General features: G+C 45.9%; 1 protein-coding gene across 1 annotated transcript in view; it reads right to left on the bottom strand.

Annotated features, from left to right (window-relative positions):
* The window catches only part of LOC124798758 (hemicentin-1), a 1218631-nt gene that overhangs the window by 187508 nt on the left and 1014262 nt on the right, over positions 1-16861 (bottom strand). Inside the window, exons 11-12 of the mRNA XM_047262286.1 lie at positions 12279-12457; positions 4549-4872 (exon numbers count right to left, since the gene is read on the bottom strand). Of these exons, the coding sequence (XP_047118242.1) occupies positions 4549-4872; positions 12279-12457 (503 nt within the window). The remainder of the gene's footprint in view (positions 1-4548; positions 4873-12278; positions 12458-16861) is intronic.

Genomic DNA, 16861 nt, shown 5'->3' with positions numbered 1-16861 from the left:
TTATTTCTGGTACTGAACATTTAATCAAAATAATTGTAAAGATTAACAATTGTTATATATTGCATTACTATCTAGAACAGAAAACTGTTATACCAGTATATGGTACTAAAAATTATCAAACATTAATTTTTTGTATTTTCTAGTTTTTATTTCAACTATTATGTATAAAGGTTTCCATGTAGCTGACTACAGTACCAACACAATTCAAAACAGAACTGCACCTCTCTGTTGCCAGTACATGGATCCTCAACCCTTTTGATTATGGGTCATTACACACCAAATGGTCTATCGATTCCAGCAAGACCTCAAGGATTTTGATGAAATTTCATTTGAAGTACTCACACAGCCATTTGTTTGAAGCTCTAGTGCTGCTATCTACCATATACTCCTGAGTTTTCAGCAACTTTGGGACATAATATCTCTGGCGATATTTTCTTGAAACAAACAAACTAAGGCATCTTTGGAAACTTTTTGCACTCTTTTACACGAAATAAGAAAACAAGATTTCATGTGTAGTTTTCATACAGATAATTTGAAGCATAGACAGGTGAAAGAGCAGCTGCTTGAAGAAAAAGTGAGCTCTTTATACTGCCAAAGGAAGTATGTGATAAGTCTGTAACTTTGCAGGTAAAACTTACCAGCATAAGGTATTATATCAATGATACTAATCAATTTTTGAAAATATAATACAACTGGATAGGTATTGGGTGCATAAGCTCGTAGCATAAGAGAGACTTTAGTCATCAATCATATATTCTCCTTCATTATTTACAACAGTCTGTCAATGATGGGTAACTTCTGGATGCCGCAACTGTAGAAATCACATGGTTTTGAGGCGCAAAGGAAAGGAAGTTCCTCGAAGGCTGTTCGACAGGGAAAATAAAAGATACAAATCCGAGGGTGCAAGATCAGGTGAATAAGGTGGAATGACTTCCCAACCCAACTCCTGTATGTTTTTTTTTTTCTCTCTCTCTCTCTCTTTTTTTTTTTTTTTTTTTTTTTTTTTTTTTTTGTCTTAGCAGAATGCGGATGGGCATTATAATGGAGTAGCATCACTTCACGCAGTCTTCTTGGTTATTGTTCTTGGATTGCACCTGCAAGAAGTTTCAATTGTTGACAACAAATGTCAGGAGTGATGGTTACACATAGGGGAAAAGTTTATGGTACACCAAACCACTGTCCTTTCCCACCAGATGCACAACATTATCATTTGCGGATGCATTCACGTCTTTGTACAGGCAGTTGCTGCTTTATTTGGGTTCAATCATTCCTTTCTTTTCCTTATGCTACCATAAAGACACCATTTCTCGTCACCAGTAATGATACAGGATAGGAATGGTTGATGATGTTCACAAACCAACTGATGATGAGCACGCATATATGCACATAGGACCATCCGCTGATTTTGTGATTTTAGCTTAGGACATGCAGAACCGTTACACCCAGTTTTTGAACTTTCCTCATTGGATGCAAATGTCGCATAATGTTGGAATGATCACAGTTCCATCACATTTGCCAGTTGTCGAGTACCCTACACTAACATGGATCGATGTGGATTAATTCATTTAAATGATTTTCATCAAACCGCAAAGGACTTTCTGATCATGGAGAGTCACAAATGTTAAAACGAGAAAACCATTTGCTTGACATGCTCTGTCCTATGTTATTAACCCCATACATAGGACAAATGTTCGTGCCTGCTGTCATCCCTTTACTGAACTCAAACAGAAGGATGTCGCAAATGTTACGATTTCTCCACTTGGCACTCCATTTTCTACGACCACAGCTCCACTCACATTCTCCAAATCACAAAATTACTATACGTAAACTCAGATAACAACTTGAATTAACAAATAAAAATAGACAATCGATAAATAAATCTGTTGAACTGGAATGCCAACATGGAAAACAAAACCGCTACAATCTTATGTACCAATTAAATACAAGCTTATAATTATATTGTTGGTACACGCACTCAAGCACATGAACTTCGGTATCCTTGCACAATTTTGCATGACTGAAAATCGATCAAGCCTCAAGCAGCTTGAACAATACAAATGTATCACAATGTCCAGAAGATCAAGCATGCTTGCACAAACCGATTGATCATTCATGCTTCCGAAGCTTGCAGCTTCATATGTAAGCTGGGCGTATACTGTGACGAAGCTCAGCATGGTAAGGCTCCTTTATAGGAGCTCTACAGCATGGGACAGGCAGGTTGGCTGGCGCCATTGGCCAGAGGCACCACAAGAATCGAAACATGCTGGTAGTGACTGTACTGTTCCCTTCTTGGTGCAATAAATGACGAACACGAGACCACAATTAAACATGCTATGATTGCATCTTTTTGTTGTAACTGACACAACTATTTTCAACAATTAGCGATGAAAATGTATTGGCAAACAGCTTGCTAGGTAACAGACCCAGATCTATGAGGCGGCATACTGGGGTATCTGCCCCAAGCAACAATTTCAGGGGACGCCAAATTCATTTTCTTGAAGAAGAAAATATTGTTTCACAAAGTGCCTTGTGCCCAGCGCATGTTGGTCCATTGTTTATTCGTATGGTTTTGAAACGCATCTCAGTTACTTTTTGAACATTTTGAACCCATTAGAAGTTGATTTCTGAAAGAATCATAACCTGATTTTTAATGCATGTACGGTGTACATGTCGTCTGTTAGGGGAATCCCCGTCGCATCTAGAAATAAAAATCTTTCCGCAGAATAAAAGGGGATGGAGCTAGACGAGCTAAACCGAATGAACCCGATCGGGTGAATACCAATCGCTGTTTGTGTATGTTGTTGATTGGGTGTGCGAATGATCAGCGTTGTTATAATTATTAGCGAAATCCATAGAGTCAGACTATCAGAGTGGAAATAAACGATTAACAGAAATAACAGGTAAGAAAGATCACATACCATCTTTTCGATGTATCCTAGAAAATGAAATTTTGACATAAAATGTCTGACAGAACCCTACGCTACTAATGGCCAGTTGTACAGTCCCCAGTTAGCAGCCGCTTAATTTCTATTCTCGGAATAGCGCGGTAAACGCATTGTAAGAACACGTTATAATGCCTAACTAGATGATAAACGCTGGATAACTGAACAGGTGATTCTGGCAGGCTTAGATAAGTTAACCGTAGAATACGTTTTGGTAATGGCAGGAATAGCTACAGAATTAAGCGGGGTGTTATCAAGACGTTAGCGGACAGAGCTAGAAATATTTGTGAACCTGAGTTGGAACATCTCCACAATGCACTAATGAAGAAAGGATATTCGTCCGCCGAAATAAAACGTGCGTTGAGACAGCTACGCAGAAATCATAGTGACGTACAGGCTACTGCAAAATCTAAGGTTTTCCTGCCGTTTGTTAAAAATGTAACGGAAAGAATAGGGAGGATCTTGACGAAGCGGAATATTACTGTAATTTTCAAGCCCACGAGGAAGATACAGGAATACCTTAAGCCTGCCAAGGACGCTCGCAAACCATTGGAAAAGGCTGGAGTGTATAGGATCCCATGCAGCTATGGAGATGTTTATATGAGTACCACTAAAAGAACTGTTTCAAAACGTTTGGAAGAGCACAAGGGCAATTGTAGAAGAGGAGAAACGGAACGATCAGCTGTTGCGGAGCATGCTTTCCAGCCAGGTAACCATCATATTCGTTTCGAGGAGACGCAAGTACTAGCGGCTACAAGCGGATATTACGAAAGGCTCTACAGGGAGGCAATCGAAATCGCCAAACACCCTAATAATTTAAATCGAAAGGAGGAGGGCATGAAATTAAACGGTATATGGATGCCGGTGTTGAAGAAGATGTGTACCACGCGTCCACCACTGGATGGCAACGGCGATCGACGGCAGCGGACAGCGGCCAATTGCACTGACGTTTTCAAAACACGTGACGTCACGCCTCGGCGCGGGAGCGCGCGGACACGGAATTTAGCCGCAGTCAGTAGCCAGCCAGTGGTTGTGTTGGACCTTTCATCGAGCTACAGACCCTGTTGAAGATGTCCCCCGTAGACGGGGACGAAACGTTGGGAATTAACACAGAATTAATCAACCGACCACGACATAACAGCCCGGATAATTATAATGGACATGACATTTCCGGCCGCGAAAGTCTACATTTTAGTTTCTGCGTTCAGATATTCTGTCCCTGTTGTGGAAGAACACTAGCAGGAAAAACACCGAGGCAACCTTCGCATTGTTTTTACGAAAAGAAAGCAAACAAGAAAGTAGAGATTTCCTTTACTATAACAGGAGTGATTTTGGCTAGAATAGGTTAACTTCCTATGTCAGCAGGCGAAGCCATAGTCCCATATTTCTGCGCATGGGCAGTTTCGAGAACACTCGAAACTTTAGAACACCATACTGTGCACAGTCACCGACTTCACTGATCCTCTCGCGATGTGGTTGGCGACAAATTTACACGCAAGCATGTGACGCACACCCATATCCTGTAGTGGACTTTGGCCAGAAAGCCGTTTGTGTGAAACGTGTTTTAACGGAAGTCTACAAGTAAAGGTGAAGGAATGAGACTCACAGAAGACGACGAGCTCGCGGTCCGGCGAGGTGGGCCCCCAGCCGGCGTCGTTCATGCCCTCGCACGAGTAGTTGGCGTGGAAGCCGCGGCCCACGTCCTCCAGCATGAGCCGGCTGGGGTCTACGTCGCAGAAGGTGGCCGCCGCGTCGTCTGTGGCGTTGCAGTCGGGCAGCTGTTTGAGCAGCTCGCCGTCCAGGTACCAGCGCACGGCGGTCAGCGTGGCCGGGTTGCCCGCCAGCACCTCGCACAGCAGAGTGATGTTCAGTCGCGACACTTCGCTCACCGGCGTCTCCGGCTCCATCGACAGCCGCACTACGGGCTTGACTGTGGGCAGTGAGCGACCACGCGCATAAGCTAGGGATCTACACTGAAGCGCCAAAGAAACTGGTGTAGGCATGCACATTCAAGTACAGAGATATATGTAAACAGGCAGAATACGGCGCTGCTGTCAGCAAAGCCTATATAAGACAAGCAATTTTTTTTTTTTTTTTTTTTTTTTTTTTTTTTTTTTTTTTTTGTGGTTTTAGGGCGCACAACTTCAATGGTCAATAGCGCCCAGACTACGTTAGGAATGCACCGCGAGGCACAAGTTTAAAACAGCAACTAAAAGGGAAAACACGATAAAAGACAGATTGACAGGCATAGGATTAAAAAAACAGCATAATCAAATGTCCTTAGACAGGTTTGTCAAGTTGATAAAACGAAGAGCGCGAGCAGCTGCTCCTGGGTCATCCGCTATAATGGCATCTAGAGTACATGGCAGGCCAAGATCAAGACGCAGTGTATGAAAATCCGGACAGGACGTTAAAATGTGGCGGACCGTCAGCAATTGCCCACATGGGCAGAACGGCGTCGGCGTAGCCGTCAGCAGATGGCGATGGATGAACCGTCAGTGTCCAATTCGTGACCGGGCCAAAACAACCTCCTCCCGCCGAGAAGGGCGTGAGGAGGACGTCCAAGCCGCGGGAAGAGGTGTCAAGGCCCGAAACTTGTTGTCCGTAAGTGCAGCCCAATCGGCATGCCACAGCGATAAAATGCGCCGACAAATGACCCTGCTACAATCTGATGAAGGGACACAACGAGAAGCTGTCCGAGGCTGGAGGACCGCAGCCTTGGCCGCGACATCTGCAGCTTCGTTCCCAGGGATACCGACATGGCCAGGAACCCACGTAAAGCTAACCGGAGAACCGTCGGCCACCAGCTGCTGAAGAGAGCGTTGGATCCGGTGCACGAAAGGGTGAACCGGATACGGATCACTGAGGCTCTGGATGGCGCTCAGGGAATCGGAGCAGATGACATAAGCAGAATGTCGGTGGCGGCAGATGTAAAGAACAGCCTGGTGGAGGGCAAAGAGCTCAGCTATGAAGACCGAACAATGGCCATGGAGCCGGTATTTGAAACTTTGTGCCCCGACAATAAAAGAGCACCCGACGCCGTCATTGGTCTTAGAGCCATCTGTATAAATGAAGGTCATATTAACGAACTTCGAACGAAGTTCGACAAAACGGGAGTGGTATACCGAGCCGGGGGTAACCTCCCTTGGGAGCGAGCTGAGGTCAAGGTGAACGCGAACCTGAGCCTGGAGCCAAGGTGGTGTGTGGCTCTCGCCCACTCTAAAGGTTGCAGGGAGTGAAAAATCAAGGTGTTGAAGGAGGAGACGAAAGCGAACTCCAGGGGGTAGCAGGGCAGAGACATACAACCCATATTGACGGTCGAGAGAGTCGTCAAAAAAGGAACGATAAGACAGGTGGTCGGGCATTGACAGTAGCCGACAGGCATACCGACAAAGCAGTATATCGCGCCGGTAGGTCAGTGGCAATTCACCGGCTTCAGCATGAAGACTCTCGACGGGACTAGTATAAAACGCTCCGATCGCAAACCCCGATGTTGTATGGAGCTGAGGCGGCGTAAGATAGACGGCCGTGCAGAGGAGTATACGAAGCTCCCATAATCCAGCTTGGAGCGGACGATCGACCGATATAGGCGAAGTAGGACGGTTCGATCCGCTCCCCACGACAGACCATTGAGAACATGGAGGACATTTAGAGAACGGGTACAACGGGCAGCCAAATATGACACATGTGGAGACCAGCTAAGTTTCCTGTCAAATGTAAGACCTAAAAATTTTGTTGTCTCCACGAATGGGAGAGCAACGGGACCGAGTCGTAAGGACGGTGGGAGAAACTCTTTGTAGCGCCAGAAGTTAATACAGACCGTCTTCTCGGCAGAAAAACGGAAGCGGTCCAGGAAACACGTACGCTGCGCGCTGCAATAGATGGTAAAATCGTCCACGAAAAGGGAGCCTGATACATCAGCTGGGAGGCAATCCATTATTGGATTGATCGCTATGGCAAAGAGAGCGACGCTCAAAACTGAGCCCTGTGGCACCCCATTCTCCTGGCGAAAGGTGTCTGACAGGACAGAACCCACACGTACCCTGAACTGTCGATCCATTAAAAAGGAACGAATAAAAAGAGGGAGGCGACCGCGAAGGCCCCATGTATGCATGGTGCGCAGAATGCCTGCCCTCCAACAGGTGTCGTAAGCCTTCTCCAAATCAAAGAACACAGCCGCGGTCGGGCGCTTCCGCAAGAAGTTATTCATAATGAAGGTCGACAAGGTAACCAGATGGTCAACAGCAGAGCGGCGCCTACGCAATCCACATTGTACATCGGTAAGTAGGCGTCGAGATTCGAGCAGCCAAACCAAACGGGAGTTAACCATTCGCTCCATCACCTTACAGACACAGCTGGTAAGCGAGATGGGTCGATAAATGGAAGGCAAGTGCTTGTCCTTCCCCGGCTTAGGAATCGGTACAGCAATAGACTCGCGCCAGCATGCGGGAACATGTCCCTCAATCCAGATGCGATTATAAGTACGAAGAAGGAAACCTTTACCCGCAGGAGAAAGGTTCTTCAGCATCTGAATATGAATAGAATCAGGCCCTGGAGCGGAGGACCGTGACCGAGCAAGTGCATTTTCGAGTTCCCGCATGGTGAATGGGGCATTATAACTTTCACGATTCGAGGAGCGGAAGTTAGGTGGCCTAGCCTCCTCTGCCTGTTTTCGGGGGAGGAAGGCAGGGTGGTAATGAGCGGAGCTCGAAACCTCTGCGAAAAAGCGGCCGAAGGCATTGGAGACATCCTCAGGGGCCACAAGGACGTCATTCGCGACCGTCAAGCCAGAAACTGGTGAGTGGACCTTAGTGCCAGATAGCCGGCGCAGGCTACCCCAGACAACAGAAGAAGGAGTAAAACTGTTAAAGGTGCTTGTGAAAGCGGCCCAGCTGGCTTTCTTTAATAATACGACGACACTGCGCACGTAATCGTTTATAATTGATACAATTCGCCACTGTAGGGTGGCGTTTAAAGGTGCGTAAAGCACGTCGGCGAGCACGTAAAGCGTCTCTACATGCTGTGGTCCACCAGGGGACCGGTACGCGACGTGGAGAAGAAGTAGTGTGAGGGATGGAATATTCAGCAGCAGTGAGAATGACTTCCGTGAGGTGTGCGACCTGACTATCGCAGCTTGTGAAGGTTTGATCCTGAAAGGTCGCCCTGGAAGAGAAGAGCCCCCAGTCTGCTTTGGAGATGTTCCAACTAGCTGAGCACGGAGAGGGGGTATGATGCAGGATATGGATAACACACGGGAACTGGTCGCTAGAATATGTATCAGAAAGTGCATACCACTCAAACCGGCGTGCAAGTTGGGTAGTACATATAGAGAGGTCTAAATGGGAATAGGTGTGAGATGTGTCCGAAAGAAAAGTAGGGGCGCCAGTATTGAGGCAGACAAGATTGAGCTGGTTGAAAAGGTCTGCTAACAGGGAGTCCCTCGGGCAGGATGCTGGAGAGCCCCAAAGGGGATGGTGGGCATTGAAGTCTCCAGTTAACAAGAATGGTGCAGGTAGCTGAGCAATAATTTGCATCATGTCTGCCCTGGTAACGGCAGACGACGAAGGAGTGCAAACGGTACAAATGGAAAATGTAAAAGTGGGGAGAGTAATTCGGACAGCAACTGCCTGCAGGCCGGTGTGCAATGTGATGAGATCGTAGTAAATATCATCCTGGACCAGCAACATAACCCCTCCATGAGCCGGAATACCTACCACAGGGGTTAGGTCAAAACGCACAGAGGTGTAGTGTGCCAAGGCAATTTGATCGCATGGGCGTAGCTTCGTTTCCTGGAGGGCTACGACGAGCGGAGCAGCAACTTTAAGTCCTCCCGGTTGGAGCGAATGCTGCGAATATTCCAGTGTATAAGTGCCATCGTGAGAAGAAAAGGAAGACGAAAGAACGGGTCACCTCGAAGGCCGCTGAGGGCCTGGCTTCGAGCGAGCACTGCCGCCGCTATCAGTAGGCGGACAGTCATCGTCCATTGGTTCTATAGGTTCATCGGCCATCTTGTTAAGATGGCCGGGAGGGGAAGCTTCCTTTGCAGGTGAACGGCCAGATGTTCGGCTACCAGCGGTGCGGCCAGGTGAAACGGATGACGGCCTGGGGCGGCAACCGCTGGTTGGCGCAGGAGAAGAAATGCGCCGTGGCGGAGAAGGAGAACTGTGCTTCCTACGAGCCTTCTTGGAAGGTCGTTTAGCGGAAGTACTGGTCGATGGCTGGGAGTTCGAGGTACGTAGGAAGTCTGCACGGGACGGTTCCTTCTTGAAGGCCCGTGCATCTGACTTCTGGGTCTTCGTCTTGGCAGAAGCTGATGAAGGTGCTTGTGTCTGAGGGGTGACGGGAGGAAGAGGAGACGTCGACCTGGCGATCTTAGGACTGGCCGAACGGACGACCGTAGTGCTGAAGGTCAGATCGCATGTCTGCGTCGCCACCTCCCTGGTAGTCCGAAGAGAGGCGAGGACAGTACTGTATTTCTCCGCTAGGAGCAGCGTGGGCTTCCTACTAGCAAATAGCTTGCGAGCAGCCGAGGTGGACACTTTCTCTTTGACCTGAATTTCTTGGATACAGCGTGCTTCCTTGTAGATGGGACAGTCGCGGGAGGACGCTGCATGGTCACCCTGACAGTTCACACAACGAGGAGACGGAGGTGGACAGTCACCCTCATGGGCATCCCTGCCACAAGTGACACATTTAGCCGCATTGGAACAAGACTGTCGAGTGTGATTAAAACGCTGACACTGGTAGCAGCGCGTAGGTGTCGGGACATAGGGGCGAACAGAAATAACCTCGTAGCCCGCTTTGATGCGCGACGGCAGCTGAACACTATCAAAGGTCAAGAAAAGTGTCTGGGTCGGTACAAGGTCATTGTTGACCTTCTTCATGACCCTATGGACAGCCGTCACGCCCTGCTCAGCGAGGAAAGACTGAATCTGATCTAGTATATACCACACCACGAGACGAATTCAAAGTGCGGTGAGCCTCCACCCGGACAGGGAACGTGTACAGGAGTGTGGCCCGAAGCAGTTTTTGTGCCTGAAAGGCGCTCTCAGTTTCTAGTAACAAGGTACCATTACGCAACCTGGTACAAGACTTGACAGATCCGGCTATGGCATCTACGCCCTTCTGGATAACGAAAGGGTTGACAGAGGAGAAATCCTTGCCGTCCTCAGATCGAGAAACTACCAGGCCAGGCTCTGCGCACTATGGGACTTAACATCTATGGTCATCAGTCCCCTAGAACTGAGAACTACTTAAACCTAACTAACCTAAGGACATCACATAACACCCAGTCATCACGAGGCAGAGAAAATCCCTGACCCCGCCGGGAGTCGAACCCGGGAACCCGGGCGTGGGAAGCGAGAACGCTACCGCACGACCACGACCTGCGGCCAAATTTTAGGTTTCAAATCCCCTTTTGTGTCAATTAATTGCCCCAGATAAACGTATTCTGTAACATCATTTAGGATGTTGCCGTTCAGTGTTACTTGTCCTGCAGCTGCCCATTTCTTAAGTATAACCTTAGTTTTAGAGTGGTTTATTTAAATCCAACTCCCTGACAACGATCTGTTAAGTCTTTTATAGAGGACTGCATTTCCATCTTACTGTTAGCTAGGACCACTATATCGTCAGCAAATCTCAGGTTGGTGAGCCTTTTACCACTTATCCTTTGTTGTTCCAAATATTTTTGGACATAGACATCTCGAGAACTGCTATTAATAACTTCAGGGATATAGGATAGCCCTGCTTTACACCTTTTCCAATGGGAAATTCGCACTTGTTTTTTATTATGTTGATAGATGCTACAGACATATCATAAATGTTGCACAATATGTTCATATATCTTGTTTCCACTCCTTGCTCGGCCAGTGCTTGTATGACTGCAGTTTGGCTGACAGAATCAAAGGCTTTTTCGAAGTCAATGAAGTGCATGCATAGTGGCATTTCATACTCATTTGCTCGACTAATTACCTCACGCAGTGTGTTTATATGGTCAATTGTACTGAAACCACTGCGGAATCCAGCTTGTTCTATGAGCTGTGCAGTCTCCACTATCATTTTAATGGGTTTTATCAGGACTTTAGTGAACACTTCTGTGGTGTGCGTACTGTAAGACCTTCCGTGCACACACTATCAGATTATTTGAGTTTCGCTCTAACGAAGTAGGCGAGTGTCATCTATATGTCTCGTGGGCTTATCGTGGCGTTTTTATCTTCTGCCGTTAGACGATAGAAATGCCACTTGCACGCTTACAGTAGCAGATTGACGGTGACCAACTTTAAACAGAACTTGATTAATTTTCACACACATTTATTAAAATAATAACAAGCATAAAAATTACTTAACTTGATTCTGGATGCTATTTACAATTGACAATCTGAAGTTCCTTTGGTATTGGTACGTTAATCTTATTCTCACATATATCTCTGATACTTGACAAAAGTGTCTATACATTTATCTTCATGGCTATGTACAGGAATATGGTAATCTTATTAGGCGCAGACTGAAACTTGACTATAGACTGGTACAGACAAATGTAGAACTCGTACAGACTGGAACAGACTAATGCAGACTGGTACAGACTGACTAATCAGAGGTCTGTAGACTCGTTATAATACCTCGTGTGATCATGTATCACTGCGCGAGTGTGATCCGCGAGGAGAAAAGGTTCTACGTTGGCAGCGATCTCATTGGCTGCGTTACATATTAATACGCGGATCGGCGGAAGCAGAATTTGGTCCGTCTCTACGGCAGCGCCATCTCGTAGTGCGGAGACGGACGAGCGCTGCGCCTGCACTGTTGTGCTTAGTGGGGCGCGCTCTAGTGGGAAAGTTGTGTATGCGCTGACTACACGGAACTATGTACACAACAACTTCATATATAGCAGAAAGTAAGCTGATGGGGCGGTAGGTCTTCAGATCGTGAATGCTTCCCTTCTTATGTAGTAAGGTTATGTTTGCTTAGTTCAAGCATGCTGCCATTCTGTATACACGAAGTAAAGACTTTAGCCCAATGTTTCTCTATTTCCTCCCCTGTAAGCTTGAGTATAATGATAATGGGCGCATAACGGAAAAGGAAGAAATTTTAAAGCATATAAAGGATTTCTGTAGTAAATTATATGATAGAACACATGAACCACTAGGAAAACTTTACGCAGATGATGATGAAGTCCCCAAAATCATCCCCGAAGAAATAAGAAAAGCTATAAGCAGGCGTGTGTGTGTGTGTGTGTGTGTGTGTGTGTGTGTGTGTGTGTGTTTTTATTTGTGGACTTTCTGGAAATATCGAGTACAGTGAAGTACCCCAGCCTGCGCTTGCACGCCCTGTGGAACTCACAGTAGACGGAAACGTTGACGCTGTTGGTGGAGTTCTCGGCACCCACGTCGTTCTCCAGGCCGCACTCGTAGACGCCCTGGTCGAATCGCGTCGCGTTCTTGATGAGCAGCGTCGTCTGGTCGGTGGTGCCGCCCTCGTAGTGGTCGGCGTTCAGCACTACCAGTTGCTTGTCCCGGTACCTGCACACAGCACCAAGCACCATTCTCATCATCAGGCACAGCACTACCAAGCAAATACAACGTTCCCTGCCACAACTCTACACTATGTTCTTCCTAAAACTTGTCGACTGGTTACTGACGGTAAATATTATGTTATTTTCAAGGAACGAAGGAAGATTGGGTTTAACGTTCAAAATGGTTCACTATGGGACTTAACTGCTGTGGTCATCAGTCCCCTAGAACTTAGAACTACTTAAACCTAACTAACCTAAGGACATCACACACATCCACGCCCGAGGCAGGATTCGAACCTGCGACCGTAGCGGTCACGCGGTTCCAGACTGTAGCGCCTAGAACCGCACGGCCACTCCGGCCGGCGGGTTTAACGTACCGTCTACGTCGAGGTCATTAGAGACGGAGCACAACTCGGACTATGTCAAGAATGGGGAAGGAAATCGGTCGTGCCCTTTCACAGGAACCATCCTGGCATTTACCTGGGGCGATTTAGGAAAATCAGGGAAACACTAAATCTGGACGTCCAGACGTGGGTTTGAACTTTCGTCCTACCGATGCGAGTCCAGTGGGCGAATCGCTGCGCCACTTCGCTCGGTATATTTTACTTTCAGTCACCAAAAAAGAAACACTTCTCTTTACTGACTATTAACAAAGGCGCATGGACGCAAGTTACTCTGACGACTTACACACATCAAAAAAGTTTTGCAACATCTCAGTTCCGAGAGTTCAGGAACCTGTACAGAAAACTGGAATAGACATCAACATAAACATCATTTCGGCCCTTTTTATTGCTCATGAAATCCACACATTGCATGTTGTACCACCATACAGCGAGACCTTCACAGATGGTGGTCCACATTTCTGTACACACCGGTACCTCTAATACCAAGTACCACGTCATCTTTCATTGAGGCATGCCTGTATTCGTCGTGATATACTATCCACAAGTTCATCAAGGCACTCTTGTTCCAGATTGTCCCACTCCTCAACGGCGATTCGGCGTAGATCCCTCAGAGTGGTTGGTGGGTCGCGTCGTCCACAAACAGCCCTTTTCAATGCATCCCAGGCACGTTCAATAAGGTCCATGTATGGAGAACATGCTGGCCACTCTAGTAGAGCGATGACGTTATCCTGAAGGAACTCATTCACAAGATGTGTACGATGGGGGTGCGAATTGTCGTCCACGAAGACGAATGCCTCGCCAATATGCTGCCGATATGATTGCACTATCGGTCGGAGGATGGCATTCACGTATCGTACAGCCGTTACGGCGCCTTCCATGAACACCAGCGGTATACATCGGCCCCACATAATGCCACACCAGAACAGCAGGGAACCTCCACCTTGCTGCACGTGCTGGACAATGTGTCTAAGGCATTCAGCCTGACCATGTTGCCTCGAAACACATCTACGAAGATTGTCTAGTTGAAGGCATATGCGACACTCACCGGTGAAGAGAATGCGATGCCAATCCTGAGCGGTCCATTGGGCATGTTATTGGGCCCATCTGTACCGCGTTGCTTGGTCTTGTGGTTGGAAAGCTGGACCTCGCCTGGACGTCGGGAATGAAGTTGCGCATCATGCAGCCTATTGCGCACAGTTTAAGTCGTAACACGACGTCCTGTGGCTTCACGAAAAGCATTATTCAACATGGTCGCGTTGCTGTCAGGGTTCCTCCGAGCCATAATCCGTCGGTAGCGGTCATCCACTACAGTAGTAGCCCTTCGGCGGCCTGAGCGAGGCATGTCATCGACAGTTTCTGTCTCTCTCTGTATCTCCTCCATGTCCGAACAACATCGTTTTGGTTCACTCCGAGAGGCCTGGACACTTCCTTTTTGAGAGCCCTTCTTGGCACAAAGTAACAATGCGGACGTGATCGAACAGCGGTATGGACCGTCTAGACATGGTTGAACTACGGACAAGACCAGTCGTGTACCTCCTTCCTGGTGAAATGTCTGGAACTGATCGGCTGTCGGGCCCCTCTCCGTCTTATAGGTGCTGCTTATGCATGGTTATTTACATGTCTGGGCGGGTTTAGTAACACCTCTGAACAGTCAAAGGGAAAATCTTTTCTGTATTCAGCATGAAAACTATCTGATTTTTTTAAAATAAAAAAAAAAATGCAGACCTTTGTGTAAACTGCAACGTGAAGAAGGACTCATATGACTGAACTGAACTTTGCACAGGGTGTGCCAACATTCAGAGTCCAATTTATACACATCGTACTGGTTCTAAACTAAGTACCTTGGTATAAGGAACCACTGCCCGAAAATGGATGCCAGCGGCCTTGCCGCATTGTTAACACAGTTCCCATTCAGGTCACCGAAGTTAAGGTAGCCGAGGTATTTTGTGAACAATGTGCATGGGTACAGTCTTGGAAACTGCTCATCTTTCATAGCAAACCATTCCTTGCCTCATCGACATTGGTGGCGTAGTCTTGAGAAACAATAATCAATCGTCTGCATAGTGTCTACAGTTGAGTTTATCACTGTTTATAGTTCAGCGCTGGTTATATTATTAAACGACTAAAATCGTCATCCGGTCACTGTTGAAGGTTGCCTATCTAACAGTTTCGAGCGGTGTAAAATCTGACTTTCAGCATTTCATGCCATTATTAAGCGAATATTAAAGTTTAAAATAATCTACTGATTAAGAGGTATAATATTACGTTAAAGGTTTAACACAGTAAGTCAAGTAGTAAAGTTAGAAACTGTAGATATTACGAAACTTCTAACTACCCACACTTCACACCCTAAATGATGAATGGAAAAAAAGTTTATGGCTTACTACATTTTCGCTTTTCATGCAGTAAAACTTAACACTGTGGCATAAAGTTTTATTTAATACTTCTTTACCACTAATTCTTTTCGCAATACATTTACACAAAGTATCCACGTACAACAAGGAATGTACAATCAAATATATATAATTGTACGACACAGTTCAGGATGTTATGTCATAAACATTGAGAAGTGTTAGAAAACTAGCTTTTGCTTAAAACGGAGCGCAAATTACCCAGAATATTCGCAACCAGTGTTTTATAATGAGAGCACATAGCGAATTACAACAAACTTTAAACACAATTTCAAACATTTTCTAAGCTTTTTCATTTTTGGTTTTGACTTTTTCAGTAGCCTATGGGCGAATGAATAATCAGAAACTAACAAAACCAACACACTTAAAGCCATAATGGCATTACATGCTTAACGCCAAATATTTAACAGATTAGCGCATTTGCAAAGTAATCAGGCGTCTGAAGCAGTTTTATGTATGCGTTTCAAGTTCTTTAAAGGAGTAAGGGGCGGTGCGGGTTGTTACTGGTAACACAAAAAGCATTACTCGTTACAGGAACATGTGGACGTACATTTTATATATGGTGCAGCATGCCACAGTCCCTGGAAAGTCGAACTGATGTACGTATCTTCTGCAACCTGCACACGTTTGAACCTGCTTAATGTACTCAAACCCTGGTTTTCGTCTAAAATTCTTGCTTTTCCCACTCTCTCCGTCACCAAATTAACCATTCCTTTTATGCCTCGGAATGTATCCTATCAGCCGATCCCTTCTTTTAGTCAAGCTGTGTCAAAAATATCCTTTCCTACAAGTCCTGATCTAGCACCCAGTAATTACCAATTGTTCCTGCACGTGAAAAAAGGGGATACATTCAGGCGCTCAGAACCACGATGAGGTTAAAACTTCGTTCAGTAGGGGTTGGCAAATCAGGTAGCAGATTTTTACAAGAGCGGAATCCTGAAGTTGGATGTTCGTTATGATAAGTGCCTTAATACTGTTTAAATTATCACATATATTATTTCTGAAGGGAACATTCCTTTTCCTCAACACATACTGATTGTACAGGGATAAATGAGGTATCGTTAGAAAGGTTTTTTAACCAGCTTCTGACATTGCATACTGATTTTGCGCTTAAACTTATTATTTGTGGAAAGTTTTAACATAAAATAGACTTCTAGCTACCACAGGCAAATGGACATCATGGACGCCCAGCTTCTTGCCTATATGCTACGAAGCTAAATTATTATTCATAAATAAGAGGCTCCCTTTTCATATTGTCTTATTGCAAATACCATTTAATTTGTTTCAAAGTATTTAGTAGCTGGATAATTTGAACAGCATTTATACAGATAATAATCGTGACCACAGCAGTAGTCCATTATCTCTGCTCGTCGTACAAGTTGACTTTTCTAAACGAATGTCCTTTCCGAAACGACAAACATTTTTTTTTTTTTTATTTTCACCTCCCTTGAACTGCGATTTACCTATTGCCACTACTGCCTACCATGCTTACTGTAACTAAAAATGTTTGTCGAGTTATAGGTTACGTGGCCCTATTGACAGTTCCTGATCTCTGCCCGTCGTACAAGATGGGACAAAGATTCTGAATGCAAAACA

Source organism: Schistocerca piceifrons, chromosome 5, assembly GCF_021461385.2.
Source record: "Schistocerca piceifrons isolate TAMUIC-IGC-003096 chromosome 5, iqSchPice1.1, whole genome shotgun sequence".
Classification (NCBI taxonomy): Eukaryota; Metazoa; Arthropoda; class Insecta; order Orthoptera; family Acrididae; genus Schistocerca; species Schistocerca piceifrons.
Note: the sequence above shows the minus strand (reverse complement) of the source record. Positions and strands in the feature narration are given on the sequence as shown.